General features: G+C 44.5%; 4 protein-coding genes across 9 annotated transcripts; 1 reads left to right on the top strand and 3 right to left on the bottom strand.

Annotated features, from left to right (window-relative positions):
- Nucleotides 1-371: 371 nt before the first annotated feature.
- FAM32A (family with sequence similarity 32 member A) lies at nt 372-1,641 on the bottom strand. Its single transcript, XM_074851259.1, has 4 exons — nt 1,509-1,641; nt 1,278-1,416; nt 1,098-1,151; nt 372-912 (listed from the first exon to the last, which is right to left on the bottom strand). Exons 1-4 carry the CDS (start codon nt 1,583-1,585, stop codon nt 844-846), a joined length of 339 nt encoding a protein of 112 aa, XP_074707360.1. The 5' UTR covers nt 1,586-1,641; the 3' UTR covers nt 372-843.
- On the bottom strand, nt 1,508-16,244 carry RAB8A (RAB8A, member RAS oncogene family). Of its 3 annotated transcripts, none has more exons than XM_074851256.1 (8): nt 16,092-16,244; nt 15,666-15,726; nt 14,955-15,015; nt 14,499-14,576; nt 13,954-14,043; nt 13,226-13,291; nt 12,635-12,685; nt 1,508-2,352 (listed from the first exon to the last, which is right to left on the bottom strand). In XM_074851256.1, the coding sequence occupies exons 1-8, from the start codon at nt 16,213-16,215 to the stop codon at nt 2,305-2,307; spliced, it is 579 nt and encodes a 192-aa protein (XP_074707357.1). In that variant the 5' UTR covers nt 16,216-16,244; the 3' UTR covers nt 1,508-2,304. The 3 variants fall into 3 exon arrangements, with proteins under 3 accessions (XP_074707357.1, XP_074707356.1, XP_074707358.1); XM_074851255.1 differs by lacking the exon at nt 1,508-2,352 and adding an exon at nt 7,608-11,708; XM_074851257.1 differs by lacking the exons at nt 1,508-2,352; nt 13,226-13,291 and adding an exon at nt 7,608-11,708.
- CIB3 (calcium and integrin binding family member 3) lies at nt 2,374-7,177 on the top strand. Its single transcript, XM_074851258.1, has 6 exons — nt 2,374-2,709; nt 3,020-3,054; nt 4,741-4,852; nt 5,202-5,349; nt 6,251-6,446; nt 6,933-7,177. Exons 1-6 carry the CDS (start codon nt 2,659-2,661, stop codon nt 6,952-6,954), a joined length of 564 nt encoding a protein of 187 aa, XP_074707359.1. The 5' UTR covers nt 2,374-2,658; the 3' UTR covers nt 6,955-7,177.
- Nucleotides 16,245-16,631: 387 nt separating the features above from the next.
- TPM4 (tropomyosin 4) lies at nt 16,632-26,210 on the bottom strand. Of its 4 annotated transcripts, none has more exons than XM_074851378.1 (9): nt 25,873-26,210; nt 23,226-23,351; nt 20,215-20,348; nt 19,842-19,959; nt 19,439-19,509; nt 19,142-19,217; nt 18,463-18,525; nt 18,310-18,379; nt 16,632-17,116 (listed from the first exon to the last, which is right to left on the bottom strand). In XM_074851378.1, the coding sequence occupies exons 1-9, from the start codon at nt 25,984-25,986 to the stop codon at nt 17,034-17,036; spliced, it is 855 nt and encodes a 284-aa protein (XP_074707479.1). In that variant the 5' UTR covers nt 25,987-26,210; the 3' UTR covers nt 16,632-17,033. The 4 variants fall into 4 exon arrangements, with proteins under 4 accessions (XP_074707479.1, XP_074707481.1, XP_074707478.1 ...); XM_074851377.1 differs by lacking the exon at nt 16,632-17,116 and adding an exon at nt 17,564-17,790 and having other exon boundaries at nt 25,873-26,208; XM_074851380.1 differs by lacking the exons at nt 23,226-23,351; nt 25,873-26,210 and adding an exon at nt 22,369-22,524.
- Between the last annotated feature and the right edge of the window lie 710 nt (nt 26,211-26,920).

Genomic DNA, 26,920 nt, shown 5'->3' with positions numbered 1-26,920 from the left:
CGCAACGGGACCTCTGTTAAATAGTCCCGGGGTCTTTTTCCCCGCTGGGAAAGGGTCCCACAGCGCTGAAAACAGGACCGGGGATGGGTGCTAACGGTGCCGCGGCCCACGGGCGGGGTTTGGCCAGGCTGAGGTGGGAGCCCTGGGCAGAGGCTGAGCACCCAGCGCCCATCCCCTGACAGCAGAGGGACGATATTTGGGGTTTAGAACAATACTCGGGTTTAAGAGGCACGTTAGGATTTTAAACATCAAGATACATGTCATCTCTCAACGGGAGTAAGAATGGCAGACAAGGTACTTCAAAAACTCCACACACAGGCTGTTTTGTCAGTGCACTGCCCCTGGTTTTATAGGTAAGTCAGCACCAAAAAAAGGATGAAAGCAGCATTTTAATGAGTTACATCGAAGTTACAAGTTACAGCAGACCTGCCACCTCTGAAAGAACTCTAGATAGGAAGAAACTACATAATTCCTATCATTTACAGAAGTTTATGCTATGTGAGGCTGTCAGGCTCTTCACTTCCAAAAAGGAGAACTGTTATAATCAAACAAATAAAACACTTTCCAGCTGGCTCACTGCAATTGACTTTGGCCTTAACCTCACTTTAAGTGCTAAAAAATAGCCCTCTGCACCTACATATATCAGAGTTCATCAGCCAAGAAGATACTTTGAATATCTGGTTTTAAAAAACAAAACAATGAAATAAGACAGTACAAAGTCATAAACGTTCAGAAGATATATTAAACATTCAATGTGGAGAATACACAGATTTACATGGCAACCCTGTTCAACACAAAGAAAACACAACTCCTGATCCAAAGCCTTGAAAAGCAGTCCACCCTTCACTTAGTCCAGCTGACTTTAGGAATGTCGTAATGCTCAGTCAGAGTATCCAGGTGTCTGTTGAAGTCCTAGGGGAGAGAAAGAGAAAGAAAACGCTTAATATTTGCTGCTGACATCACCACCGTTCAACCATGAGACTCCCTGCCGCCCCACTTCTGTGTTTCACAAAGGCGAAATTGTTCCTGCAGCCCAACAAGCCTGCGTTGCTGATAAACACAGGCTGGCCTGAGTAAATCGGGATAACTTCGCTTACCTCCACTCTCTGCTTATGGGTTTTAGACGCTTTCTTCAGGATCCTCTCCATTTGCTGGGGGAAGACACAAGAGAGGCCAGTTACTCCCAGCACTCGTAGCCCCTCAGGGGCCGCATCTGAGGGGTCAACTGGGGATTTTACGTCGCCCCCCGGAGCCCGGCTCAGGCAGGGCAGCCCTACCCGCTTCTCCTGCATCTTCTCGTAGGCCACCTGCGCTGGGGTTCGCTTGTCCAGGCCGCGCTTCTTCTCCTCCTCCTGCTTCTTGCTGCTCACGATCTGCTCCAGGATCTGGGCCTTGTCCTTCGCCTTTTTCTTCTTCCTGCGGGCAGAGGGCGGTCAGCGCCCAGCCCCAGCTGCCCACCCCGCTGTGTGTCCGGCCGTCCCCACCCCGGTTGCCCGCCGCCCCCTCACCGCTTGCCGGCCCCCAGGGCCGCGCCGCTGCCCTTCAGCCGCAGCGGCCCGCGCTGCACCGCCTCGTAGTCCGCCATCTTGGGCCCGCCGTGCCTCAGCGCCCCCTGGCGGCAGCTTGCGGGGCCGTTGCCGCGGCAACGGGGCGTCCTGAGGGGAAACCGCGAGCGGCCGCCACCGCCCCGAGAGGAAAGTCCAGAGATCCGGGCTGCGCCGGGAAAAAAACAGTCCCAGCCTCCCCCCACACCTCCTTCCACGCCGGACAGAACAATTCTGAATAACTTTTGGTTATCTGAAGGCGCGCGGGTGAGTGAGGCTGGCGTTCCTTCGCTGAGGGGAACTGATTTTCCACAGGACAGAGGGGCCCATCCAGCCAGACGATAGGAATGACCAAGAAATTAAGATTTTACAATCTGCCCGTGATCACTAAATAAGGCAGCCTGCCACATGCTGTAGTTGTGCAGTCAGTTCCTCCTTCTATCCTTCTTTTTCATATTTCATACAGCCTGTAACATCACATTTCTGTTCACATGTATAAACTATGTACTCACACGTATTTTCAGTGTAAAGGCCATATATGTATAGGTATATATGTATCATGGCGCACTAATAATTGTATAATAGCAGATAATGCAGAATAATGGGAGTGAGCAGACTTTATAGATACTACCTCCAGTAAAAACTACCATTAGCATTAGTGAGAAGAAAAGGACAAGCGGTTACTACCACTGTTACTAATTTCTAGCATTTGGTGTTAATTCTTAAAGAAGAAAGACATTGCTAATGCTTTTCAGTTAACTTACCATATCTGAAGGAATGAAAAGATACGATCCATGAAGTCTGCCTGCTGCTTCAAAGACACAAACAAGAAGCTATTAGTTGTTTGGTTAAATACTGTAACATGAGTCTGCTGTGCACACAGGAGACAGGTGAATGATGCTGGATAAGAGCCTTAAGTAGCCGGACTAAAGATTTGATGAAATGCTCCTATTATGATACGTTGCAGCCGGTGGAATAGGGAAGCTGGTTACTTGATCCTCTGCTATACCTGAACCTCATTGTTACAGCTTTTAATAACGGAATATCCAGACCTCCTATAAAGGTGCCTTTGAGGAAAGAATGATGGGACAAGAATCAGCATTCAGACCCAGAAATGGGCAACAAGCAAACCATTTTCACTCCAGAGCAACTGGATGCATATCAGGTATAAAACAAACTAAATGGCTGTTTGGACAGAACTTTGAATAATGTCGAGGGCTTTTTAAAAACAATCTCAAAAAAATTAGGAAGTAGGAGTACTAAATTACAAGCAAAGATTTTAGTAACATGGTTTGATTCTTACACTGTGACGAAGGGTTATAAAATACTCCTAATTGTATGTCAAAAACAAAGAGCTTTAATGCTTGGCCACATATATTACAATATAACTTCATTTGAATCACTGGACAGGAAAAGTTAGGGCCAATGCATGCTAAAAATTGTCATTACATGTTATATCTTTTCTTATTTCATAGGACTGCACATTCTTTACAAGGAAAGAAATTCTGAGGTGAGTCTTGTATATACATTTTGTGGGTAAAGGACAGAGATTGCTATAGAGACAGGTTACATATAGGGTGAAGTATTTTAAAAATAATTTTTAAAAGGATTTACTGCCATTTAAAGTAATACATTTGGGCAATCTGAACCTTTTTGTTGCTTTTTTTATGTACAAATCCTATATTATCTGCCTAAACTGAGCCAGAATTCTAAATTTTGTATTAAGGTTCCAGTCTCTCTTTATTTATCAGAAATAAATGTGACAAGTGCATACTTTGCCAGTGACATCATGTTCCTCTCCCCTTGTTTTATGACAGATGCTTCGAAGTATACTGTTACATTTTGGAATACTTTGCCTGGTTTATGAAAACCTTAACAATTGTGTCACATTTTCTTCACATTTTCTTCATGACTTCTCGTAAATAATTATACTCTAAGGTGGATTTTTCCCAAAGCCTTCATGCATTTCATCGAACGTTCCATTTAATCTCTGGCCAGAGGATCTGATGAAGGCAGGTTCAGTGTTCTGTTCATGTAGGACTGAGAGTATTCACTGAAAACCTGAACTTGTTCTCTTATAAAAAATACTTACTCAGATAGTCACGTACAGAATATTGAAGTTGCATTTGCTCTTCCTAACCGTTGGGCGTACTAACAGAAAGGGAAGTGTTCAGTTTCTGCATCTCTCAAGACAGCATCACGCATTATTTGCTAATTTCTCTGAAGGGCAGAGCACAAGTGACAATTTTGTACAGAGCATGTCCCTCTTTAGACCCTTGATATCTGTGTGTGGATTCTCTACAGGATAAAATATGAATGATTCTGTAATAATTGAAATCTAAAACCGTCTGCTTTTGACGTAGTAAATAGAGGCCAGAACCATAACTGTGTCCTGAATAAGACATTTATTATTGATAAGGATCCCTCTTCAAATTCTGTCCTATTGTTTTGTTGATAACAGCTGTGAATGGGATCCTTACTCTAGCACAAGAACTGAAGCAAATAGCATGCTGAAAAAGTGGTGAATGCAAATTATTATGCACATTTTCTTGAACCTGTGTTCTGTGGAAAAACAGGAAGCTACTTGGTGTGGATAAAAACCTGCTAGTGTTGGTCCCAGCTCTCTCTTCCTGCCCATGGCTTTAGGCATTCAGGGTTTTATTCTGACATTTAAACTGAATCTTTCATGCTCCAGTTGAAGCCCATTATTTTTGGTCACATTCAGTGTGGACTTGGAAAACAGATCCCTTTTGCCTTGCCACAAGTTTTTGTGTATTTGGAAACAGATCAAGTGGACCTTCAAGTGGAAGGTCTTGTGCCTTGTTACACATACATCCTAACTACAGTACCTGCCTGAACACGGCTGCTGGCAATGGACAAGTAAATCAAACTTTAAAAATCGGTTTTCAGTTACATGGTATCTAGTGGTTTGGCCGCCTGACCTCTGTAAGCATTTTCACCTAATTGTCCTGTGAGCACGAAGGCTTTGTATTTATCACCAGTTACGCAATGTTGCTCTTTTTAACACCGTCTCTTCCACCACCAACTACAGAGCATGCTAAATGTTATTTAGTGACCAGTATCATCCATCTGCTAAAGGATGCGGAGTGTGAAGAATGATATGGAAAAGGCAAACACATCATTCTCGGTGGTCTAAATAACTTGTTCCCTAAACAAGCCTTTCTTTCCCTTTCAGACTGTTTTACAGATACCGGGATCTGGCCCCACAGCTCGTTCCACTCGACTACACAGATAAACCAGACGTGACACTTCCCTATCAACTCATTGGCAGCATGCCAGAGCTGAAGGTACACAGCAAGGAACACACCTAGCATCGAGTGACATGTTTCAATCTACCCTTTTTTAATAATTCATCCAGTACTAATTGCTGGAAGGCTGAAATACAAATAAATTTTGACTATTGAAGTTGAAAGTCTTTCTGGAAGCTTCTAGGGATTCCCTGAAAACACCCTGAAATTACACAAAGGTTAAAGGAGGCTGCAGCTGTGTCTACTTCTGATAACATTAGACAAGAACGTAATAGCAGAAAGGGGAATATTTGCAGCAAAACCAAGCTTGCTCCAATTGTGTCTTATCTGCACTGAAATTAATGCCAGTAAAAATGACCTTCCCTTGCTCCCATGTTCTGTTTCCCAGGACAATCCATTCCGCCAGCGGATAGCAGAGGTTTTCTCAGAAAATGGAGATGGCAACATGACTTTAGATGATTTTTTGGATATGTTTTCAGTTCTGAGTGAAATGGCTCCCAGAGACCTGAAAGCTTATTATGCTTTTAAAATTTATGGTGAGTGAGACATGCATAAAATGTAAACTTTTGGGAAATCCTGCAGCAGTAGGGATGCAAAATATTCATTTTGTCATCATAATGATTTCTAGTTAGGTATGTTTTTAATGCAGCCTTTCTTTTCATTGCTTTTGAATGTCTGTTCTCTCTCCTAGAAACTTCTGGTCTTCTTTATCCTTTTGTCTCTTATTTATTTGTGATTAGGATTTACTACAAAATTTACAACCTGAAATTATCTGCGGTTTTCAAGAGCTGATAAGCATTTAAGGAATACTTCTGTCTGAGGGGCTGCTGGGGAAAGGGCAGTGCAAGGGATTAGGCTGCCCATAAATCTGTGGGGTGGTTTCAGCAGGGAGGGGTGGAGGCAAGGAAGAACACTTCTAGCATTTTTCTCCAAGGACAAATTTTAAGAGATTTTTTTTTTTTTAATGGTACAATTTTCAATTACTTTGTTTATGATCAGATAAATCCAAACAATATATCAAACAAACCCTTTTTTTTGTGCTTTAAACTGTACCTGATTCAGTGGAGATGTTAAAAAAAAAAAGCAAACTTCCACCAAAACTGAACAGCCCATTCTCTTCCTTCATACTATTTCTTGCATTTCATTCAGTGGCACTGATTCACTAGAATGATTTAATTATGGCTAGGCTATGTTTAGCTGTTAAACTATTTACAATTGTTACCCTTCTGCACGATAAGGAGAAATTATTCCATGATTTTTATTTTGTTACTGAATTTTTATAAAGCAAATACAGGAAACTTCATTTCTGATTTGAAAGTTCTACTTCCATAAACACATTGTGGCCTGGGAACCAAACCCTTCCTATTAGGTCTTGGCAGTCAACCATGTAAAATGCTGACTTTTGTCACTTTGAATTCATTTTCTTTCCTTTGACAGATTTTAACAATGATGATTACATATGCAAATCAGATCTAGAAAAAACTGTGAACAAGTTAACCCGAAATGAACTTACCCCAGAAGAAGTTAGGCTTGCATGTGAAAAGGTGATTTACGAAGCTGATGTGGACAATGATGGCAAGCTGTCTTTGGAAGACTTTCAGCATATGATAATTCGAGCTCCAGATTTCCTCAGGTAATGTTTGCTTTTAATTTCTAACACAAAATCACCCTTAGTTTTTCTGTCAGAAGCCTCTGAAGTCTCACGTCTCCTCAGATCATCACTCTTCCCTGATGGTTTCTAGCAGAGCTGCCTACCGCCAAGACTGGGAAAAGAGATGCTTGAAAAAGTGTGGAGGCTTCTCGACTTGCTTTTGAACCTCCCATGTACTTTTTACATGACAAAAAGTCCCGGTAGCTTCAAAAGTTAACATTAGCACTTTGGCTCATTGATAAGTAGGTGAGATTAGCTCCCTCGATGCCTAACAGTCTTAATGTGGTTTCCAATGCCTCTTACACAAAGCAGCACTCCAAACCTTGTGCTTATTTAATGCACCTATTCTTTGCAAGCGCTTTGCAAAATAAAGTTTCCAATTTCTTGTACAGTGCTAGGCTTAATTATAGTGAATCCTTTGAATAGAGAAGAGATACATAAGTGATCATTACTTCCTCTTTTTAACAGCACATTTCACATTCGAATCTGAGTCTAGTGAAATGCAGACAGAAGTGCTTCTTGAACCTCCAACAGCTATTCCTTCACCTGAGACAGCAAAATGAGAGGAGCAAAGAGGACAATTCTGGTAACTGAACTAGTCAGAGAACTCTGTCTCTTGTTTACATCTTTAAAAGGAACAAGTCGTTAAGCTCTTCATCAAGATTTCCCTGTAATTTAACAAAAAGTCTATCTCCCCCCCGCCCCCAGCCAGGGTAAATCTGGCCTAGACAGTGAGATGGGAAATATTTTTTTAAAGTTCAGATACCACCAGGTAGCACAGGAAATTGTATCAAATTATAGCTTCTAAAAAATTCCTAAGAAAATACCTTAACTAATAAAAAACCCTTGAAGATAGTTTCAAAAACATTATGGTTAATCAAAATTGTGTAAGCAACTCCTCTGGTCAGCTTTAACGCTCTTAAAGAGTCCAGTGAATCAATGTTCTCCCAGTGTGTCACAAAAGACAGTTACAGGTTTCAGAAGAATACGGAGAAGAGCCCTCCCTTTCGCAATGTGTAACGAAAAGTCAGCACACTTTAAAGGACAAAAGAGCTTACCCCGGGCTCCTGTCCCTCTTTTCCATTTTTAGAAATACCCTATTTTCCACACAAGAATCTAACAGAACAGGACTGACAAACTAAGTTTGTAAAATTCTCTTTTCATAAGAAGTTTATTTATGCAGTGCTCAGGGTCCTGTACAACAGAGTAAAAACATACATACTGTAATAAACAACAGTTTTAATACAAACATGAAAATCAATGAGAAGTGTTTAAGAAAGCAGTTGTAATGTGGGAAGGGTGGCAGCCAAAAGTGGTCATTCTAAAAACACAATTTACAGTTATTTTTAAAAATATTGGGATGCATTAAGTTCCCTTCAAAACAAAGTTGTAAGTCCCAACTCACGCTCAACGTAGAGCATACGATTCCTGCAGAAAGGCCAGAGACCAGCCCGCTAAACTTGTATTATCTACAGAAACAAAAACTCCAATGATCAGTGAAAGAGATGGGTCAAAGAATAAGGCAGCCTGAAATAATCAGACCGCACGTTACCATTAACGTTCAATTGAACAGATCTTTGTTTAATCTATAAATGAAGACAGAAGTTAGTCATCATTCTTTCCCAGCCCCTACAAACTTCTAGTACAAATGGAGACCATCCTCTACGCAGCTGTTTGTCCATCTCCTCTCCAGCATAAACACCAGCCATTTCAAGTCCAAGAGAACAAGAAATCATGGCAGCTTTTGAGCATGATCATCAGCCAAAGACACCGCCACCACAACAATAAAACCCTGAACAATTGTCAGTGAGATGATCAGCAGCTCACATGAAAGGAGAGACCAAATAATTTTCAGCAGCATTAAAGAGATTTACAATAATCCATAGGATTTATAACTCTGAGGCTGAAAGTCTGACGCTGGCAGAAGGCTCTGATGTCAAGGAACATTAGATGTGCCTGTCAGCACAGGATCTGGATAACGCAAGGGTTAAAATGGCAAAGCGGTGCACCACCAGTTCCACCATTTATTGACAGATGAGCTACTGACAGGGCTACACCTGAAAGGGTGAAGACTGTCTGAAATATTGCAACCAGCCTCAAAAATAAGGTCAGAGAATTCTATGATACTCATTAAAGTAAGGGAATTTGAGAACATGCTCAAAAATGGGTTTGTTTCTCTACAAACCAAATGTTAATCGATTGCCTGAAATTTTAGTGGCATTTAGACACTGAGAATGTGTAGTAAGCACATAGTTAGTTTTTTGGATCAACTTAAACTCAGCTTAACAAATTTTGTATCCAATTTCAGATTTTTTTCCTCCTTAAAGAAAGATTAGATATACATTACTGTATGTATTTACGCAGGACCTCTTTTGATCATTGTGTTTTCCTTAACACTCCTACTTAAAAACCACAGTAATTTAATTATGTGATGGAAGCATTAACTACATCTTGTACTTCTCCAAGATTTGATGTCCGTATTTAGCGACACATAGCCAAGCATACGTGCAGCTGCAGTGTCTTTAACCTTTTCCTGTCTTGCATTTGCATTTTAGGTTTCATATTGCTTACACTGATTTAATTTCTGTGTAGAGTCTGCATACCCTAGAAGTACAGTGATGACTGTAGTCACAGTAACTGTATGAAACTTCCTGAGATCGGGCAATAATGTAGTTGTTCATTGAGTAAAACCAGTCACTTAGTAAAAGGAAATCACGCTATAAATTAGGTACATAAACATGTGCAACAACCAGCATGAGTTCAAACAAAAGGTATTCACATACAAAGCTCTGAATGCAAAAGAGTAACTTAAGATTGGGAAAACAAGGAGTGAAAAATCACACTTCCATCCTTCAAGTTTTATCCACTTGTAAATTACTATGGTTTGCTTTCTCACCTCAAGTTATCGATTTAGATGCTGTCAACACCCAGTATCGTGCTGGACAGCCCGTGCTATCCAGTCAGACCAATCACTTCTTTTTCCAGTCACTTTGAAAAATAAGTCTGACTGCAACATCTGGCTGCATTAAAGTAGAAGGATGGATGTGAGACAATGCACAGAGCTAAGCCAGAAACAAATCATTAAACAGATCAGTTTTGTGTAAGAAAACAACAGACCATGCCTTAATCACCTCCCCGATTCCGCCTCAGTAATTCCGTGAAGCACACCCAAAATCTTTCTTTCAAAGCACCCTCATCTCAAGGGAGAGCACTGCTTGGCCTGTCTATACCCCTTGAAGCGTATACCGACTAGCACGTACTGACCAGAAGGCTCTTCAGTAGCTGAACATGATTTTATCCTACAAACACATCTGCGTGTAATCCACTACGGTGCACGTTCACCAAGTCCTTATGCTAAAGAGCCACAAGTAAACAAAAACACCCCACCATAAGGTTGTGGTTAGAGGAAAGTTTTATGGATGATTTTAATCATGAACAGAGCTCATTGTAATCTGCTAGCTATTAAAAAAAAAAAAAAAGTTGGTAGCCTATAAAATGCATTTTTATAAACTAGTAACTTATACAGTAAAATTTCCTTTTTCCATTTTAGAAAAACAGGCAATATTCCTGTTGAGCCCAATTGCACGCTGCAGATGTATAAAGTTTAATTATGATTCTGATAGATCTTTAACTACAGTAACACTTGTAAGTGCTACTTTGAGGCCAGAACATAATACCACAATATTGAAGAAAACAAAACTGGTGAGTAAATTCATTAACTTTAAAATCAGCTTTAATTTTACCCTTAAGTGCAGTTGTCAATGTAAACAAAGCATGTTAACAATTCCAGTGAGTTGCAAGACACAGCTGATATGTTCATTTGAATTAAATACACTGTAATTCGAATCACTTGACAGCAGACTCTGAAGTAGCTGGCTCTTACTGGCTCCTTTTGTCAGTCTAATGAAGAGTCAGGCTTACAGCCTCTAAACTGAGAGCAATTAGCTACCTAGGAGCTCTACTTGACTGTTACATTTTATACATCGGAATGTAATAGACTGTGTTTATAGGAATAAATACACAGAATATTTCCACTGAGGACTAAACATCATTTGCATTGATGCACGCTATTAACAGGTTTCTTGCTGCTTGAAATCTGAAATGACCGATACCAAGCAGCGAGGCAAATCTCAGTTTAAAAAAGTTTGTTTTCAGAAAGTGTTCATATGTGCAACATTTATTTGCATATGTGAGCAAGTGTGCATGAGAACACACGACTGGAAGCAGTGCAATACATTTTCTTGTCACGATTTCAAACTAGCTACTACGTCATGACGGATCTGGAGTCGTTCTCAACTGGAGAAGGAAAAGCCACCCATTGTAAGGTTACAAATTTTGAGTAAGTGCCCCTACCTGACCCACGTCTGCTTCTCTAAGAGCAGACCATCTGCACGGGCCTCACCGTCACCATCCCGCTGAACGTGCCTAAAGGTCTGGAGTACTTAATCACGCCCGGTCGAGTCTAACATGGATAAAGCAATTCCCGATGGTAAGGATCCATTCTATTTACAGCACACTTTGGTTTTTTAGAAAAATAGAGATTCCTTTGAGGAGGATTTTATCTTTTTTTTTTAAACTTCAATTGTACTTGTGGATTGTCTAGAACAACACAACTACAGGCAGATAAAGGATTTTCTCAGTGGTAGCAAAGAGGTGGAGATGCAGAAAGCGTCCTTCTACCTTCTGAAAAGGTACAGGCCTGTACTGCCTACCTAAGTGCATTTATTTGATGTTCCATATGCATCTATAGACATGGCTATGCACATGTATCATGTACACATACCTGTACGTTATTAATATTGGCATTTCAGTTTCTTATTTGGATCATAACTTAATCTTTCTAATTTGGATACATTACGGATATGAACAAAAAGATCGAAGCCTGTCAGCAAAGGTGCTCTGTCACAGGTCACATCTGATCTGTACTCCCTCTGCTAGACAATGCACGTGCCCAGTGGCAATCTGACAAAAATAAACTTGTTTCGTCTCCAAAATCGAAGAGTCAATTCTAAAATAAACACTTTCTTATTCAGCTGGTCACAAAGTGACAAAGTATGTTGAAAATGCTCAGTCCACAGACAGAGGAAATCTCACTCAGAACAGGCACAGTCCAGTTCAGTTGAGCAGATGCTCAGATTAAGGCCGTGTCCCTCACAGAAGAACACATCGGAAAAAGCTGCTTTTCTTTTGCTGGTCTGGTGTGATTTTGACTCCCTGGTTGCTGCCTTGCGGGCTATTGCCTTCCTGAAGACGCAAAGAATATAAAGTTACTTATTTACACTTAACAGCTTCTAGCATCTGCACTTCATCTCTGCACCCTGGGGAATCCAGCCTGCCACGCACGAAACCTGTTACGAGAACGGGGCCTTTGCTCATTTATCGGAGCCTCACATCAGCCACTACAAGTCAGAGAACTGCAGCTGCTGCTTTTGGCTTTGACCAACAGGCACTGCAACCCTTCTTCTTCTTTCTATAAACTCAAAGACTGCTGAGATTAAAAAAAAAAAAATTACAGGTCATGTTTGGCTCTTGCTGAAACACTTCGGAATCGCCAGCAAGACCCAAATAGAGCACACGTCTGGTCACCCGGAGGCACAATGCTCAGCAAGAGCAGAAGGAACCTTCTGTAGCTTCACTTCGAAAGGAACAAACCGACATTGACAGATGTTTATTTGTTGTACAAAAGACAACCTAATCATTTCTCATGGCGCTTTTGCAAAAGTTATCAAAAAAATTAGTTCTTTACCTATTTTTAAACATACTAGTTTGAAGATTACCCTGGAGTATGAAGTGTCTAATTTACGATGTGTCTAATACAGGTCTAATTTATGATTCCATTTTTCAGACCGCAAGAGCAAGAAATACCATTAATATGAATTAAATACCACCCACTTGACTTTCAATAAAACAAATATAAGATCATTTTATTTACAAAACCTCAACCACTGCAGCTAATTCCTGAAATGCAGCGACAATTGTTTATAAGCCAAGGTCAGAGCGTAGCTTGACAAAACTAAAAATTAATTTCTATAACCTTCAGTGCATCCCCTGTGAAAGAGACCACAAAATATTTTTTATACGCTGTGAAACAGCACTTGCTATTTGGCTTTTGGTTGGTTTTTTTTTTTTCCTCATTTAAATTCAGCGTGGACAAAATAAAAGTTACTCACCAACTTCTTGTCCATTTTTGCTTTGATATCTCTTGCAAGAGTGAAAAATGCCTGTGACAAAACAGTTAAATGTTACACGGTAGATAAAATATATTCTAACACTTTTGTTCAGCAAAACAAAAATTCCTGAGTTTCTGCATATACTGAACTCCTGACGTATGACAAGTTTTCAGGGCTTTTTTCCCCCTCCAGGTTTTAATGCTCCTTTTCTCACTCCACTTCCTTCTTTCCGAGCCTGGAAACCACCCGTGGCCCAGCCCAGCCCGGGATTACAGGGTGGGAAACGCCGCCCTTCAGCAAACCCGTTGCCGAATGCCGAGGCATAAGCTGAGTTTTCAGCGCGCTGCTCTAACGCAGTTTGCTGTAACACCCTGTGCTACGCCCTAAGCTCCACGTTCAATTTAAATAAATTAGCATAACGTTGATTAGACAACAGCTTCACGGAACGCAGGGATGGCAACATCCTAACCCATCCCCAGTATCCAACAACTGAGGTTTGCAACCCGCCGGGACATCTTATTGCTCAAGTGTTCTTATTGCTCGTTTGCACAAATAAGATAATAAATACAAGAGAAAGGTCACAGTACTCACATTCTCTATGTTTATATTTGCTTTTGCACTGGTCTCCATAAATTTAATTCCAAAACTTGCAGCAAGCTGAACAAAAGCAGGTTTCACGTTAGTTGTGTTTAGGGCTGTTCCCGCAATCATCCAACCAACCGCGCAGGACCTGCCCCTGCGGCGTGATTCACCGCGACGCGGGGATTTACTCAGGCAGAACAATTTGCAGAAATCAGGAACTAAATCTCATTCCCATTAGCATCTATTCTTGCTGGTTTTTTTTTTTTTCCTGTTTTACACTCTGCACACATTTTCAGCTGTTCCTTTGCCTTTTGATTTTTTTTTCTCACATAGACATCGGGCTTTTAACACCTGCAGCGCGCAGAAGCACCTTCTCCACCTTGGCTAGGTGACAGCTAACGCCAGAAAAGACAATCCCATCTACCTCGTCTCAGTGGCTTTCAGCCAAAAAGAGACATTTCCTAAATGTCAAACTCTAACATGATTTTTCTTCCCCTTGCTAAGAAAAAATCCAGCGCGTTGCTGTGCACGTAACACATCTCGACCAGGTCATCGACAGGAATTCCTAACACAGACTCATCTTTGTACCTGTGGGGAAATATCCTGCAACTACAGCCTGGGAAACGTTCAATAGTTCTACTCAGAAATACCACCAAAGCAGCACCCAGACCCTAACAGACGCAGCTTAAATACTCTGCAAAGTCAAAGTTGAAATACGTTAAAGCCACAGCACTCACCTTCTCCCCTTGCTCTCTAGAAACTTGTCGTTTGTCATTTGCATCACATTTGTTCCCAAGGATCATTTTTTCAACATCTGGAGAGGCGTGCTAAGATAGAAACAGACCAAAGACTCTGGCTTGGTTTTTTTGTAGGAAAACATTGCCAAAAAGACAAGTACTTAAAACAAGAGACATCAAGTACTTAAAGCAGAGATGCTGGTGCTGAGCATCTTCCGCAGATTTACGGGCTCCCCGAGAGCCCTCAGCCTGGCACGTCCTGCACAGCGACAGCTCTGGGACCCCTCGTCGTGGCAGAACGTCAACTTTTAGGTGCCCTCGTCACTGGCCGGGCTGCAGCCCCTCCGCTGCCTCTCGGGAGCCAGCACAGGGAATTGCTGTTTGCCCAGACATTCCTGAAGGTCAGACTGATTCATTCCATTTATTCTCCGAGCACCCTTCGGCACGTGAATTCAAACGGAACACTTCCGACGCAATTCAGTTTTGACTGACTTTGGAGGAAGAAATAGCATCTCTAATATTCAGTAAGTAAATAGAGAAATTACCTCTTCAATATTCCGGACCCAGTTCCGAATATTTTCGAAAGATTTTTCATTGGTGATGTCATAGACTAACATAATGCCCTAAAGATTAAGAAGGAGACAGATTGTTTCAGCTCGCGTCAGTTTAAGCAGGAGCTAAAGACTTGTCCGCGGCGGAAAGGAGCAACTTAACAAAGACTATTTTTAAAGCAGCTGGTTCACAGTTCCACGTAACATTTAACGGCAGTTCTCGCCCTGCTCGCTCAGGTGTGCGGGACGCCCGTTCGCGGAGCAAGGCCCGGAGAGGGGGAAAGGTGCCTCCAGGAGCTGCCGGGTGGTCCCAGCACCACTCGGACCAGGAGCGCGACCGTAAATCCTGAGCTAGGCTGGGTTTACACGCCGGCAGTTGTGCACATGCCACGTTAAACCCGGCTGAGCTGAGGGCCCGGGCTGGGTTTAGCGCGACCGTGTGGCTCCTACCATGGCTCCCCTGTAGTAGGCGGTTGTGATGGTTCGGAATCGCTCCTGCCCCGCGGTGTCCCTGGAACAGACAGAACACGGGGGCTCACGCGAACCACCCGCGCCACCGCGCTCGCGTCAAAGCCGCCTGATGTTTTAATTAAATGTCATTGAAACAGTCTTTAGACAGAATCACAGAATCATCCAGGTTGGAAGGGACCTTGAAGATCATCTAGTCCAACCGTTAACCCAGCACTGACAGATCCCAACTCCACCAGATCCCTCAGCGCTGGGTTAACCCGACTCTTGAACACCTCCAGGGATGGGGACTCCACCACCTCCCTGGGCAGCCCATTCCAACGCCTGACTACCCGTTCTGTGAAGAAATACTTCCTAATATCTAGTCTAAACCTTCCCTGGTGCAGCTTGAGGCCATTACCCCTTGTCCTATCACTTATTACTTGATTAAAGAGACTCCTCCCCCCTCTCTGCACCCTCCTTTCAGGGAGTTGGAGAGGGCCATGAGGTCTCCCCTCAGCCTCCTCTTCTCCAGACTAAACCCCCCCAGTTCCCTCAGCCGCTCCTCAGATGTTAAAACTAAAACGATCTTTTAGTTTTTAAGATGTAAACTGCTGAAGAGCACAACTGGAATAAAAGCTTAACGCTAAGGTCACCACCCCGCAGCGCGCAGACGCCCGGTACCAGGCATTAACTTCAGAAGAAAAGCCTTACCAGATCTGTAGTTTAATTCTCTTGCCATCTAGCTCTATAGTTCTAATTTTAAAATCAATACCTGGAAAGAGAAGCAACTATATTACTCTGAGTTTCTGCCGAAGTCCCAGTTCACACTTTTCCCTCCAGTTTCGCTGCTCAGAGGAGCAGGAGCAGAGCGCCCTTCCCCTCAGCCGGCCAACGCAGCGGAGCCCAGGGCGCCCCGAGCCCGGCCCGGCCCCCGCGGTCAGGACACCGGGAACGACCTTTCGAAAGCGGCTGCGGCCGGAACGCGCCGAGGCGCGGGGCGGGGCTGTTCGCCCCCGGCCAGCCGGGCCCCGGCCCCCGCAGCCGCCTCACCCGACCCCGGGGGCGGAACCGGCCGCTGCCAGGCCCGGAGCCGCCGCCCGGGCCAGGCGGGAGCAGAGGGCCGGGCCCGGCGCTCACCGATGGTGGAGATGAAGGTGGCGTTGAAGGCGTCCTCGGAGAAGCGGAAGAGCGCGCACGTCTTCCCCACGCCCGAGTCGCCGATGAGCAGCAGCTTGAAGAGATAGTCGTACGTCTTCGCCATGTTCGCGGGCGCCGCCCCTCCGGCCCCGCCCGCCCCCCGCGCCGCCTCACGGGCCGCGCGCGCCGCCCATCACCGCCCTCCGCGCGCTTATTGGCTGAGCGCCGCGCGCGTCACGGCAGAGCCCGGCAGGAAGCGCTGGGAGCCGGCGCCCCATTGGCGGGCGGCCTCGGCCCGGCGTGTAAGCGGCGACGCGATTGGCGGGCGCCCTGCCCACCGTCACTTCCGGCGGCGGAGCGGATGGCGCGTGCAGCGCCGCCGCCGCCAGGCGACGCCGGGGGTTAACGAGCGACGTCACGGCTCGAACCGCCCGCAGGCCGGCCGGTCCGTGACGTCACGGCTCGAACCGCCCGCAGGTTGGCGGGTCCGTGACGTCACCCGGGGAGAAGCGCTCCAAGAAGACGGGGAGGAGACCTCGGTACTGTGAGAACTTGTTTAATATGAAACGTCAGTAAGAGGCTCACCGCGGAGGGTGACACTACAGCTCGGGGACAGCCGCTACCGGGGTTATAGAAAAACAACTACTCAACCGTGAGGAGAAGCTACAGCCGCGCGCCGATGACCGGCGGGAGGCAAGCTCGGGGGCAGCTCCCGCCGCCCCGGCTCGCGCTCGCCCGCCCGCTGCAGCAGCGTCGGCCGGGCTCGGGGGGCGTGGGACCGCCTGCGCCTCCCGCCCGAAGCCCTGCGGACGTCTGTGCTGGTCATAACTTAATCGTTTTTTTTTCCAGGTTACAGAGAGAGAAGGAGAGAGAGAGAGGAAGGATACGGTAAATGCTGATACAGGTTTCCGTTTCTGTTGGCTGTTGGAGTTCTTTGCCATTTCATATACAGTTCAGTTCGTTTAGTGTCTGGTCCAGTGTCTGATGCAGCCCCAAGTTCTCCTCTTTTGCTTGAGCAAGTTTTTCTAGTGAGAAAGAAGAAAAAACACCAAGACTTAAACCACGTTATTTTACAGCCTTTTGCCTTGAAATAAAAGCCATGATTACTTACCTTCACATTCAAAACAACACTGTAACTGCATCCACAAAACGGGGCCAATTTTTTCAGTAATTGCTCCCCTTTAGAGAGATTTTTGGATCTATCTTACATGCCATGTGACAGACTTGTGTTTTGGTTGAATGGGATTTACCGGACACATCCTTCAGAGTTTTCTGTGTCCTGAGAGTTTTTAAGCAGGTGGGTGGAGCACCACGACCGCGCGCCCAACGCTCTCTCAGCTTTTCGCTGCCCCACGCGGCCTTGGGAACACTAAAATTCAGGCGTTTGCCAGCGCGAGGAGCTGACTGTGCTTTCAGTGTCATTACTAGTGTATTTTAGGTGATTTATAAGGAAATAAACCCAAGCGGGAAGGTGGAGGTATCTTGTTTTTATTGAGCTCAGCTCGTACAGAGGAGATGGAAGGATGGCTTGCGGCAGCTGCAGAGCGAGAGGTGCTACAGGCCAGAAAAGCGTAAGAAACGCAGCGAGTCAGAGCAGCCCCGGCCCCCGGCGCGGATCACAAAGAGGTCATGTCATTGAGGGCATGGTCAAGCTCCTCACTGATCGCTTTGTACTTCAGCTTCTGAGCGTACAGCTCGTCTGCCGGTCACCAGGGCACGTTTCAGCAAGAAATGCAGAGAAACAGTCCAGAGAAGAGGCGCAGAGGAGGAGACACGGAGACAGTCAGAAGGCAGCAGCCAAAGCAGTTGGGAAGGAAAACAAAAGAAGAAAACAGATGCGTAACTGAGTATTGGTACGAAAGGCAAAAATCCACACAGCTGCCAGGCCAGAAGCTTCATATCTAGTTCCTGTCTTTTAACCTCACAGAATTATTTTTCAGTAATCAGATTAAGTGGGGCTGTGATCTTACTAATAGAAGGAGCCCTTGAGTCCCTGTATCTGGGAGCTGCCAAAAGCAGGTCATTGTTACCAGCTTTCCCAACAAGAACCTCTTCCAGGAAAACTTCCTCCAGCCAGGAGGTGCCGCGCGGGACGGGACACGTCACACTCATCTACCAACACGCCAGCCTTTCCCAATAAATCTAATACCCGCTCCTAGAATTTTGTTTTCTGATTGGAAATTGACCCCTTTTAGATGAAACGCAAGTCATTCCATACCTTCCAGGTCATCAATGGACTTTTCCAGTTTGGCAACTGTTCTCTCTGCAAATTCAGCACGAGTTTCAGCCTAAAAACAAAAATTAAATAAGAGTAATTGGATGGCATTAAAAAAATGATGCCAAAGTACAGCTTGGGGATGGATAAACTTACTTCTTTAAGCTTGTCAGAGAGTATCTTGATTTCCTCTTCGTATTTATCTTCTTTTTCCGAGTACTGTGAAAGCAATAAACACTCTTTAAGGGAAGTTGTAGCAACAATAATAAATGTTTATGAATCCGTGACCTATTTATAACCACTTTTCCTTTTACAGCAGCTGCAAACACCCTTTCCATAATTTTCTCCTCTTCACCAAGACATTTCAGGTTCAGAAACCATCGTTTTAAGACTGGGGATGTCCGAGTTCCTTCGTGTGTCATCTTGCACCTTAACGGCCTCACCTTCTGCGGCACAGAAACAGCTGAATGTGCAAAAGAACGTGAAGCCTTTCATGCTAATTTAACTAGCCAGAAACAACTCTTTAATGAAATCAAGAGTTTCAACCATTTTCAATAGTTAAGAAGGCAAAAACCACAAAAAGAGAGAGATCAGAAAATCAAGAGCAGTTGGCAGGTGTGGGAAACGGAGATTTGGGTCCTGGCTTGCAGCAGCGTCGCAGATGATTTTCAGGTTACTGACTTGGGTTTGGGCAGAACTGATTCAGCCTCATCAACGCTCTCTGTTACACCCAGCTAAACCCTTTCACTTTCTTTGTATTTCTGGATTATTTCTAGGAATTTGATTTGCAAGTTTTGACTTTGCCCCTATCCCTTAGTTTACAGAAAGAACCAACCTTTTCAGATTGAGCTTCCAAGGACTTCAGGTTGTTAGTGACATTCTTTAACTCCTCTTCAAGGTCGCTACATTTACTGTAGGGAAAAACAAAAGCATAAATTACTGCTGTCCCTGTTGTGACTTAAACAAGGGATGAAGTAATTATAGTCTGAAAGGAGAAAATTGGGTATACAGGGTAAAAAAAGCTTTTCCACATATACCCCATGCCTGCCCACCAGTAGTAGATTTCTCTAATTAAATACAGCTTTGACCTCTACTGTACCCTGACTGCTTCCGTGCACGTGAAGTTACTCACACTTCAGACACCTCTGCGCGCTCTTCGGCTCTTTCCAGTTCACCCTCCAAAATAACCAATTTACGGGCAACCTGTAAAGAGAAAACAGCTGTATCAAGCCAGTTTGTAACTTTGTAGACACTTCTCTCAGAGCACTATGCTTGTGCTTTCCGACTGATGGAATTAGATTAAAATACACACGCACAGACATCACAGGTGTTTTCCCCAAGCAAGTTAGATTTTGCAGTGTTTTTAGCATTAAATATTTAGGATGCTGCAAAGTCACTATTAGAATTACTCCTTTTTGGGAACGTTCTGAAGTTGAACCATCCCACAGCGAAAAGCGTACAAAAATGACTGAACAAGAGTAAGGAACTTGTTCACGGTTCTCCCCTATTTTTAATCATTTCCTTGTCCCTTTTACCTCTTCATATTTGCGGTCAGCTTCTTCAGCAATATGCTTAGCCTCCTTCAGTTGCATTTCCTGAATTTCCATTTTCTCTTCATCTTTCATTGCTCTGTTCTCGATAACCTTCATTCCTCTGCAGAAGTCAAAGTGAGTGTGTTTAATGTAGAAGCACTTTTATCTCAAAGGTCCTAAAGTGGAATTCAGTATTTGTAACCAGAAAGTGGCTCATTATGACCACACATGTTCTTCAAGGCTACCAGAATTACTCATTCAAACTTATAAAAAAGTTCTGAGTGTCTGACCCGCAATCCACATTAGCACATGCAGATGCATATACATTCCATTTTTTACCCCCCCCCCCCCCCCAAAAAAAAAAAAGGAAATGTACCTCTCGCTCTCATCTGCCGCTTTCTCAGCCTCCTCCAGTTTCTGCAAGGCTGTGGCCAGCCGTTCCTGGGCACGATCCAACTCCTCTTCCACTAGCTGGATACGTCTGTTCAGAGCTGCCACCTCACCTTCGGCCTGTATGAAACACAACCCCCCCGAACTGAGGTTATGTACAAATGTCTCAACTAATCAGTTTTCCTTAAAACTGCTCCTTGGTATACGCAGGGAGGCTCTAGGAACCTTTCTGTCTCTGCTTTTTGTTTGTTTAAACTATGGCATCTCAGGAATTTCAAGGTATCGAGTATGTGCTTCTCCTTTCTTTTTTAATGGCACTTATCATTCCTGCCATGCAACAAAGGATTTGACACCGATTGCCAGTGGAGAACTATTTTCAGATCACAGGGCTGGATCTACCCAAACACTGAACTGTTTCCATAATGGCTTGTTCCAAGAACTTCACAGTCGAATTCTCTGTTCTTGGTTTCATCACAGGCTGCAGCAATATCCTGTCACAGCACACAGCTCAAGTTAAAGCCATTTCATTATCCATTACGGGCTCCTCAGCCCGCACAGACTATATAATCTTTACGTGGTCAGCTGGGCAGATACAGTTGGTTTTGGCATGGGAGACTCACTCTTCTTTGGAACATAAATAGGGCAAAATTAGATATGTTCTTAAAATAAGTTCACTTTTTCATTGCTTCCTGTGGTACTTAAGGAATCAGGCAGAAAGCATTTCTTAATAATAAGGTCTGTTTATATATTATTGAATAAACTGCACAGTAATTGGAAACACTATTAATGTTTAAAAAATAGACTAGAAGATAAATGGAGAGGTTGGGAGACATGTTCGTGTACAGACAATATGAACAAATTGGTGTCCATAAATACACTGTTTATTAAGATATGGCTGCTTTAACTGATTGTTATTTCAAAGAAAACAAAGCCCTACTTTAATAACTGCCAGGTTTGCGCACTTAATTGTCCCCAAATCTGAGCAGGAGCGCCATGTATAAGATTAACTTTTTATTTTTTGTCTAAAAAAACCTTTTACAGGCTACAGATCCTGGAAGGGCATTTGTTTTATGCTTTATGGTAAACACTTTGAAAAAAATACTTGTTTTGCTGCAGCTTTGCAAATTTGGTTAGTGACCGCTCCTCCTAAGCTGGAGGAAGTGGTTTCCAGCCAGAGCTGTACCATCTTGGAAAGGATTCCAGTGGCTGATCCAAATGGAAGCTGACCCAGGATTCCTCTAGTCATAAATTATCCAGCATTTCATTTGTTTTCTACCCACTGCTATGTGTTTAACTTTCTCGATTTACACACAGGGCATCGATCATGTAGAAATCTGGCATCTGTTATGTGGCAGCCTGCAAATCCTTCCACTAGACAGGAGGACACTTTTAAGTCATATTTTAATTAAGCGAGATTCCAAAGCTATGGAGACGGGGCCACTGGGAAGCTGGAGTTCGTCTGGCTCCACCTCTCCCAGAAGCAGCCCGCAGTCCTTATACGGTAAAACTAACTCGCTGACATGTGATAAAATAGCAGGAAGATGCCGGGAAGGCTGATCACACACAAATCTAAGTGAAACCAGCTGTCCGGCCCCGGGAGAGCCGCACACTAGTGGAGAGTTCTGATTTCTCTGTGAAAACCAGGAGGGAAAGTTATTTTCCAGCAGTACGGACATTTCCCAGCTGTGCTGGAGCCAGCGGTGCGGCGCCGAGAGGCGGGAACTCCCCGCTCGTTGTCATGCAGCGCTTTTTCCTAATTAAACAGCCATTTCCTACTAAACTCGCAACCGCTTCCCGATGCCGATCGGTGCTCGCAACGCCTTTTCCGAAGGGAGCGGCCCCAAAGCGCGATAAGCAGCGGGGCGCCGGGGGCCGAGCCGCCGCCGTGCCCGGCGCCCCCGGAGGCCGGTGCGGGGCGAGGCGCTGCGGCAGCGCCAGCGGTTTCCGCAGGGAGTTTGCGGAGCGGAGCAGCGAGGGGGACAGCTGAGGAGTGAAGGCGGCCGGCGGGGCGAGCCTCCTCCCGCCGCAGGGAGAGCCAGGCCCGCCCCAGCGAGAGAGAGCCAGAGACAGGAAGGAAGGAGCAGGGCAGCCCGGGAGAGAGCGACCGAGAGAGGCGAGCAGGCAGCCCGGGCGGTCTCACTTTCTCCCGCAGGTCCCGTTCCAGGTCCAGCTCCCGCTGGAGGACCTGGGCGCGATCCTCCGCCTCATCCGCCTGTTGCTGCAGGCACTGGATCTTCCTCTTCACGGCTTCCAGGGAGCTCGGCGCGGCCATGGGCGCGGCGCTGGCGGCGGGCTGGGCGCGGAGGTGCTGCACGTGGCGGCGCGCGGCCCCGCGCCTTTCAATGGGCCGATGACGTCACGCGGCTGGAGGTGGAGGTGGGGGGGTGGTGACGTAGCACGGAGGAGTCGGCGCAAGCAGCGCCGGGACGGGCGCGCCCCGGAGGCCGCCCCGTCCCCCCCGCCGCGGTGCAGCCCCCGGCCCGCTCCGCGCTGCCACCGCCGCCGCGGGACGCCGGGGCTCTGCGGGACCCCCAGAAGTGGGGTTCAGGCGCCTGCTGCCGGTCCTGCTGAACCGAACCCTTCTGGCAGCAAAATGAAGGGGTGTGGCTGGGAGCCGGGACCGGCGGCGGAGCCCGCTATGTGGCTGAAGCCAAACTCCATCCTTAACGCCACAGCAGATCCCTGAAAGTTCACTCTTTTGTTTATTTCGATTAAATGAAATGTCGCCTTTCCGAAAGAATTCCCGCCCAGAAACGCTTCCCCCCCGTTCCAGAACCCCTGGCGGGTGCAGCGTGTTGGGTGCCCGCAGGCAGCCACCCCAGCTGGGTTTGGCAAGGGGGCTGGAGACACGTACCTGAATCGTCCCACTGCCTCTCCTACCCCCCCAAAGTACCGCAGTACAAAAATTCTCAGCGGTTCTCATAACCAGTAGAGTACACACCCACTGCAAAACACACACAGCACGGTTACAGGCAAAGATTAGCCATCGGTACGTACGTCAGTGGCCTTCTTCTCAGCCTGCTCTAGTTTCTCCTGAGCATCTTTGAGAGCCTCCGAGTACTTATCCAGCTCGTCTTCAGTTCCTTTCAACTTTTTCTGCAGAGCTACCAGCTCATCTTCTACCTTTCAAGAGAAAAAAAAAAAAAAAAAAAAGTGAGCATTCGGATGTATTATCAGTGAGAGTTTAATATGGTTAAAACCTCTCTTTACTAGTAGTTAACTAGTAACACACAAGAGTCACAAAAGACCAAATCAAAGTTCTGCTGGGGCAAGTAGTCCGAGACTAACTAGTAGCAGTTGCCAGGGAAAGGTCATTAAAAACCTGTCATCCCTAGAACAACATTCCCTGCCACTGCACACACAGGATCCGGTTTAATACATAACTTTGTATAAGCCCTTTTTCTCCTCATTTCTATTTTGGACTTCACAACACCCTGCAGCAGTTAATTCTACAGCATAATTATAAATGTTATAACATTATGTCCTTGTGTTTGTTCTAACACTATTACCTGATGGTTTACTAGGAAACAACTCAATTCCTGTATAGCTAGAAAAAACGAGTGGTTGTTCCCTAATCATCTTTTGATGTTGTTCAAGACACTTCAAGCCAAATGTGATGCTCTGGAAGCAGGAGAGAGCGGGTCCAGCCCACGACACACCCTGCTGGAAGCGGGAGGTGGGACTCAATGACCTCTGGAGGTCCCTTCCAACCTGAATTATCCCCTGACTTACTGCAGGCCAACAACGCACGCTCCATCCTACCACGAGGGTCAGCCTCCCTCCTCCATACCATATAAATCCATATTGTACTCTAGAACGGTGCTATTTATAACCTGCTGGAAGACTGTTTGATGATAAACTGTCTCATGCTCTGTGAAGAATTTACATTATCAGGAAGCTTGCTGCTGATAAGGGTGCCTGCAAACCCATCTGCTCCATCGTTTCATTTGCAATACAAAACAGTTTAGTCGGTAGAGAAACTGATTTAACCATTCAGCTCCGCCTTCACACAAATTTAGTCTATCAATATAGTTCACTCAAAATAGTTTGTGTTTCAGTGCACCGACTTTCTTCACTCTAGCTTTAAAGATAGCTTTAACAACATTTTTGGTAACGTGCCATTCTTGAACGTTGTTATGTTACTGTACTTTTACTTAGAGTAAGCAGATAGTGTGAGAGAACTGCATATGCTTGCCTGGATGCTTTAACAGAGGGACAGCAAGCAGGATGAAGGAGGTGATGCTTATTTTGTGTATAACATTAAAATCACTACTTGAGTACTGTGCCCACGTTAAAAAGGAAAAAAAAACCCTGAAAAATTTGAGACAATTCAGAAAAGAGTACTATCAAAAGATTTATTTTTCTCTTTTAGCTTTTTCTTGTGTATTACCCTCATATAGATACTTGAAAATTCCCCCAAGCGTGTCATTCATCACTCTGTAGGAAATCACCTTTGATAACTAAATGTAAAGGAAGACTAAGCGTTCCATCACCATTAACTGCTCTGAATAACAATCTGCTGTGGCTGTTACTGAGTGCAGAAAGATTAGCTGGGGAAACTGGGGCCCACCAGAACAGGATCTGATCAACACCTCTGAAGCCAGAAAACAAACAGGGACTACGTACATGGGGTGATGTGTGCAGCTCGTTGAAGCTTGCTGTAATGACACAGAAGGGACAAGTAGTCTTCCTTATGTTGGGGGTGGAGGGGGAAGACAGCAGCAGCTGAACCTTTTGGAAACTTTTTTCCTGTTGCTTTAGCTACATGGATGATCAGTTGAAAGTTCAGTTACATCATCCAGGATCTCAAACTGAATTTGAACATAAGAAATATTTGGCCAAATGAATGCTAATGACGTATTATAGCAGTCTGGAAGATGCAGCAGAAGCAGCCACATTTAGAGAATGTAAAAGGAAAAGACATGGTAATTTTACAAGAAGCGCTATAAGAAACTTGAGTGTAGTCAACTTGCATTCCAACATCGTTCTGAAAATAACCACAGCTCAAATATGAGGTAGACACACAGAATGAAGAACATTGAAAAAGCAAAATAATATGAAAATGTTATCACTAAAATTCAGTTAAAAGAAGAGCTTTCAAATGAGGATATTTCTGATTATTCTTAACAGAGAAATAATACAACACACCTACTGTTGAGTCACAGCTGGCACCTCTAAGGGCCACTCTGTATACCAAGGACTACTCCAGTGAACTTTATTAATTCACTTCAAGGAGAGGCACAATTAATGTTTAGACACAGCTGACTCTTCAGGAGGTATTAACACTAGTCTACAGGTGTTCAAGGTATACAGCTCTGATTTGGAGTATGTAAGGCCTTTTCCATGGAATCACAAGCACAAGAAAATTAAGGCAATTATGTGAGATTCAAGAAAACTTAGACAAAGTACTCTTAATAATCTGTGGATAGTGCTAATTTTACAGAGACTCAGATGGCTGAAAAGAGAATACCTAGCCCTGGCTGTTATGAGCGTAACATCACAAAAAGGTGAAAGACTTCAAAATATTCACAGAAAAACCCAAATTCAAATTATTTTGCTTTCTGCATCAGAAAGTTGCAACACAGTATTTTGTTACACTTATTTCCATAACGCATACACAATCAGTGGTTTTATTTCTACTTACCTGTTTGCATTTGTCCTCAGCTGCCTTCTTATCTGTTTCAGCCTGCTCTGCTCTGTCAATGGCATTCTCCTTGTCTAACTTCAACATCTGCATCTTTTTCTTGATAGCTTCCATTTTTGCTAAAGGATAGGTTGTATCTGTCGCGCTACTGAAAGAATTCCGAAGAGTAAAGTTTTAGATTTTTAACAGCTTGGGCAGAGAAAGAAGTTGTACCCAGCCAAGTCACAGGGAAAATGAGCTCAAGTGGTTGTAGAGAGCTTTAAACCCAGAGACCCCTGGACAAAACCCAGATCTACTGGTCTCTTCTCTGATCTTTCATACAGAGCCTTTCTAAGGAATGAGCTGGAACAGACTCACTAGAGGAATCTTCACCACTCCATCATCTCCTTATTTGGGTCCTGTTTTCTTAAAGAGAAAACTGTTTCCATTTTTAAGCTTCTGACTGAAGCAAAAGTGTTGACATATGAACACATGCTTGAAAGAAAGCTTATTAGCACCGCTCCGTGTTTGCAGAGCAATTAAACAGCCCAGCAGATCTGTGGGGATGGCCTGGCTTCTTATAATAATTGTATAAGACTAATGAAGGAAAGGGAAGGATCTTTTGGATTACTCCAAAATAAATGCATGCAGAAAATAAAATTTAAAACCTCCTACACTTAAGAGGTAGCTAAATTTATGTTATAAAAAGATGCAGCCTATGTTATGAGACAGGAGGTTTTTTGCTGTGAAAATAAGCACTGGTGTCAATGAACTAGCTATAATCTGTAATACAGAGAGGTCAAATTTAGATCCCAAGTTCAGGCTCAAAGGCATTCAGTGAGTTTGAATGCCTGCCTTTGAAATTTCACTCACTAAATACTTAGGGAACTGAACAATACACCTGAAGTTGCAGTCTGATGAGCACCGTAAATTACTTCTTCTGCTGTATGAAGGAGTCACCTTCTCTCTGGCAGGCAAGGCAAGACTAGGCTCTGGGAAGAGCATCAGGAGCAGCTCCACTGAGGACACTAACAAAAGCATCCAATGGCCTTGGGATGAGCCCTATTTC

Source organism: Strix uralensis, chromosome 27, assembly GCF_047716275.1.
Source record: "Strix uralensis isolate ZFMK-TIS-50842 chromosome 27, bStrUra1, whole genome shotgun sequence".
NCBI lineage: Eukaryota > Metazoa > Chordata > Aves > Strigiformes > Strigidae > Strix > Strix uralensis.
The sequence above is the reverse complement of the archived record's forward strand: the minus strand, read 5'-3'. Positions and strand labels throughout refer to the sequence as shown.

Bases quoted from the DNA above. Each gene is read 5' to 3' on its own strand.
- FAM32A (XM_074851259.1), bottom strand. From the start codon at position 1,585: ATGGCGGACTACGAGGCGGTGCAGCGCGGGCCGCTGCGGCTGAAGGGC. The intron at 1,417-1,508 runs GTGAGGGGGCGG...CTCTGCCCGCAG, and splicing joins GCCCTGGGGGCCGGCAAGCG to GAAGAAGAAAAAGGCGAAGG. The intron at 913-1,097 runs GTAAGCGAAGTT...TCTCTCCCCTAG, and splicing joins CCCATAAGCAGAGAGTGGAG to GACTTCAACAGACACCTGGA.
- CIB3 (XM_074851258.1), top strand. From the start codon at position 2,659: ATGGGCAACAAGCAAACCATTTTCACTCCAGAGCAACTGGATGCATAT. The intron at 2,710-3,019 runs GTATAAAACAAA...CTTATTTCATAG, and splicing joins AGCAACTGGATGCATATCAG to GACTGCACATTCTTTACAAG. The intron at 3,055-4,740 runs GTGAGTCTTGTA...TTTCCCTTTCAG, and splicing joins ACAAGGAAAGAAATTCTGAG to ACTGTTTTACAGATACCGGG.
- RAB8A (XM_074851255.1), bottom strand. From the start codon at position 16,215: ATGGCGAAGACGTACGACTATCTCTTCAAGCTGCTGCTCATCGGCGAC. The intron at 15,727-16,091 runs GTGAGCGCCGGG...TTCTCTTTCCAG, and splicing joins CACCTTCATCTCCACCATCG to GTATTGATTTTAAAATTAGA. The intron at 15,016-15,665 runs GTAAGGCTTTTC...TGTCTGTTCCAG, and splicing joins AGAATTAAACTACAGATCTG to GGACACCGCGGGGCAGGAGC.
- TPM4 (XM_074851378.1), bottom strand. From the start codon at position 25,986: ATGGAAGCTATCAAGAAAAAGATGCAGATGTTGAAGTTAGACAAGGAG. The intron at 20,349-23,225 runs GTACGTACCGAT...TGTTTCATACAG, and splicing joins CTGAGAAGAAGGCCACTGAC to GCCGAAGGTGAGGTGGCAGC. The intron at 17,117-18,309 runs GTATGGAATGAC...CTTTCTCACTAG, and splicing joins GTCCATTGATGACCTGGAAG to AAAAACTTGCTCAAGCAAAA.